At 53.0% G+C, this 3,693-nt stretch overlaps 1 protein-coding gene across 1 annotated transcript; it reads right to left on the reverse strand.

Moving 5' to 3' along the window:
• Positions 1-777: 777 nt before the first annotated feature.
• On the reverse strand, positions 778-2,608 carry LOC113941406 (olfactory receptor 14J1-like; the record flags this gene model as incomplete). Its single annotated transcript, XM_027632560.1, has 2 exons — positions 1,686-2,608; positions 778-790 (listed from the first exon to the last, which is right to left on the reverse strand). Coding segments are annotated over exons 1-2 (927 nt in total), but the record flags the coding sequence as incomplete, so codon positions are not given.
• Positions 2,609-3,693: the final 1,085 nt, after the last annotated feature.

A 3,693-nucleotide genomic window follows, 5' to 3' on the forward strand; every position in this document is an offset into this window, starting at 1 on the left:
GGCATCATTCACAAAAGGACTTGAAAATGCATTTTGTCCCATTGTACAGAGAGATAATAAAGATGTTCTATAGTGGGGTTCAAGGACTGATCACTGAGGGATTTCACCAGGAAGTTGCTGCCAAGAGGACTTTGTACCATGGATTTTATTGGACACTCTTCATTCAGCCAACTTCCCACCCACCACATCTTCCACTTTTTCAGTCCTCCTCTCACCAATCTGACCATAAGTAGACCACAGGAGACCATGTCAAGGGCCTTGATAAAGTCTGGGCACAAAACATCCCCTTCTTTTCCCTCTCAAAGAGATTCTGCAATCCCAACCTTGTCCTTCCCATGCCTGACAATGGCTGCAGGGGGACTTGCCATATTCCCTTCCCGGCTGAGCCTGAGCAGTGTGGAACTCTGCCAACCCTCCTTGCTGCCCTGTTTGCAGACTGCTTCCATGTCCACCTTTGCCAAGGCCCCAGGAAGCTCTGGGATGGCTCTGGCCTTTCCAAGGGTTTGGGAGAGGTCTCCCAGTGACACTGTCCAGCCTTCTCAATAGCCCTGACACCAAAACCTTTTCCATAGCCCACACTTCCAGAGGAGTGCCCAGGACACAATACAGGTTGTCCTGGTGGTTCTGGAGAATGAGAAGGGATTTCTTCCTTGAGGCCAACCCCTCCAATTGGATTTGAGTGCAGCTGAAAGGTTTGCTGAGCATTTTCCCCAGTGCCTCCCTGCCCTGAAGGTTTCTGGCACTCAGGCTGGAGCTGAGGGGGTTGGGCAGGTGCCTGAGGAGGAGGTAGAACAAGGGCTGTGTCCAACTGTGCCAGGAGGGCTGTGCTGGGCAAGGAGGAGGAGGCTGCAGAAAACAGTGGCACTGGGGAGGTGAGAGGAGCAGCTGGAGAGACCTTGTGCCTGCCCACGCTGGGCAGGAGCTGCCCCAGGATGGCAGCTCTGAAGCACTCACAGGATGTCCCTGGGAACAGGAGGGCAAGACAGGATCTGAAAATGGAACCTGGAAAGCAGAGAGCAGGAGTGTCATGGTGACACTGCAGGAGAGTTCCAGCCCTGGAGCAAGGTCACAGGAGAAGTGACCCAGTCCATGCAGTGCCCTCAGAAGATCCCACAGCATCCTGGAGATGCTGGAAGGGAGCCCAGCTCTGCTTCACAAGTTCCCAGGGCCTGTCCTTGCCTGTGCTCCAAGGGCTTCCAGCCCCCAGGACTGTGCTCAGAGAGCACTCAGGCCTTACAGCGAGAAAGGGGCTCAGGAGGACAGTGTGGGAGTGGCAAGAGAGCAGCTCTGCAAAGACCAAGCACTGCTGCTCCCTGGCAGTGCTACTGGGCTGGGATTATTGTCCCCTTCCCCTTTGCAAATACACCCTTTCCTGCAGTGTGCTGTCCTTTAGGAACATCTAAGAAGCAGGATCTTGGACAAAGAAGGTACGGCAGATTCATTTATTTTGTTTAAATACTCTGAGCACAATTCATCCTTTATACATCTTGGGGTCAAATTCAATGGGTAGACACTAAATTAGAAGACAGATGCATAATAATATATCATTGCAAAGAAAATTCTTTCAAGAAGGACCTGATGAACTCCATGGAAAACCTGAGCAGGAAAGCTGGGCCATTAGTGAGTTTGGTCCTGAATGCTACATAGCAGAAACTCGGCACTTTATTGCTCCTGAAAAGCATCCAGTCATCATTTTCCTCAGGGCATCCTTGAGCTCCTGGTTCCTCAGGCTGTAGATGAGGGGGTTCAGTGCTGGAGGCACCACCGAGTATAGAAATGACACCACCAGATCCAGAGATGGGGAGGAGATGGAGGGGGGCTTCAGGTAGGCAAATATGCCAGTGCTGGCAAAGAGGGAGACCACGGCCAGGTGAGGGAGGCATGTGGAAAAGGCTTTGTGCCGTCCCTGCTGAGAGGGGATTTTCAGCACAGCCCTGAAGATCTGCACATAGGAGAAAACAATGAAAATGAAACAACCAAATCCTAAACAGCAACTAACCCCAATGAGCCCAGTTTCCCTGAGGTAGCCTGAGTGTGAGCAGGAGAGCTTGAGGATATGTGGGATTTCACAGAAGAACTGGTCCAGGGCATTGCCCTGGCACAGGGGCAGGGAAAATGTATTGGCTGTGTGCAGCAGAGCATTGAGAAAGCCAGTGGCCCAGGCAGCTGCTGCCATGTGGGCACAAGCTCTGCTGCCCAGGAGGGTCCCGTAGTGCAGGGGTTTGCAGATGGCAACGTAGCGGTCGTAGCACATGATGGTGAGGAGGAAAAACTCTGCTGACATGAAGAAATAAAAGAAAAAGAGCTGTGCAGCACATCCTGTGTAGGAGATGGTTGTGTTGTTCTGGAGGGAATTGATCATGGCTTTGGGGACAGTGGTGCAGATGCAGCCCAGGTCTGTGAGGGAGAGGTTGAGCAGGAAGAAGCCCATGGGGGTGTGCAGGTGGTGGTCGCAGGCTACGGCGCTGAGGATGAGGCCGTTGGCCAGGAGGGCAGCCAGGGAGATGGCCAGGAAGAGCCAGAAGTGCAGGAGCTGCAGCTCCCGCCTGTCTGCGAATGCCAGGAGGAGGAACTGGGACATGGAGCTGCTGTTGGGCATTTGCTGCTTCTTAGCACAGGGTCTGTTCAAAAAAGGAAAGGACAGGGAACGGTTAAGACAGACCTCTGTGAAAGAGCAACTCAATTTTTAAAAGAAATCAATGTGTCAAATGTCACCAAATGCACTGCCAAGGAGTCAGTTTTGCTCTGCTCCAGGGGGACATGGAACTTTTTTGGTAGAGCTCTCAAACACACAAGGAATGTCAGATGTAAGAGACCTTGAGTACAAAAGTTCCATCTCTACACTCATGACTCAAAAGAGCTGGGGCTGCAGAGCAGAAGCTTAGTCTGTCCTTAGAATAATTGTATCTGTGTTTTCTATTTCTACCATCATATCTGGAAGGTTCTTTTCCACTGCAGGAATCCTCATTTCTATGGCCCAGCACACAGTGCCCAGCAGAGCTGCAGGGAAGGGCCCCCAGAGCTGCCTGAACACCCCCTCCCCCTGCCTTGGGGGCACTTGCCCCTCACTCCTTGCCCAGGGCTCTGCTGCCTGGAGCTGTCCCTGCCAGCAGCTGCTTCTCCTGGCCCAGGGCCGGGCCCTGGCAGTTCTTCCAGAGCCCATCCCAGCCTTGGGGCTCAGCTCTGCCCTGCAGAGCCCTCCCAGCAGCACAGGGCACTGCCCAGAGGCATCTCTGGCTGGGCAGGCTCTGATGGCAATGTCAGAGCAACCCTGGGGAGGCTGGAAAAGTGGCACTGATGCTGTCTATAAGACAGTTTTGATGTCTGAAACTCTTGAGTTCAATCTCCTCTAATCTAACAGAGTTCATGTTTCAGTGTCTCCTCCTGTGCTCAGAGATTAATTTCCCTGTTGCAGTCAGCACCCAGACAACCCAGTGTACAACACTGAAAGAACTGGTTCATTCTCTTTAAGGTACCCCCTGTCTGTCTGTGCCTCTTGAAAATACCTTCTGGGAAATTTCCTGCTTTGATCTGGAGCTGTGACCAGCCCTCATCCCTGCAGCCCACTTTGGAGATCAGAAGGACTCTGCCCTGCTCTGCCCTCCCAGGAGTTGTTCCTTCCCCACAGCCCTTCTCCCCCAGCCCCGTGGCAGCTCCTTGGCCGGGCTGAGAGCTGAGCCTGGCAGGCAGCAG

Source organism: Corapipo altera, unplaced genomic scaffold (genome assembly GCF_003945725.1).
Source record: "Corapipo altera isolate COAL_440 unplaced genomic scaffold, ASM394572v1 60706, whole genome shotgun sequence".
In the NCBI taxonomy this organism is placed as follows: domain Eukaryota; kingdom Metazoa; phylum Chordata; class Aves; order Passeriformes; family Pipridae; genus Corapipo; species Corapipo altera.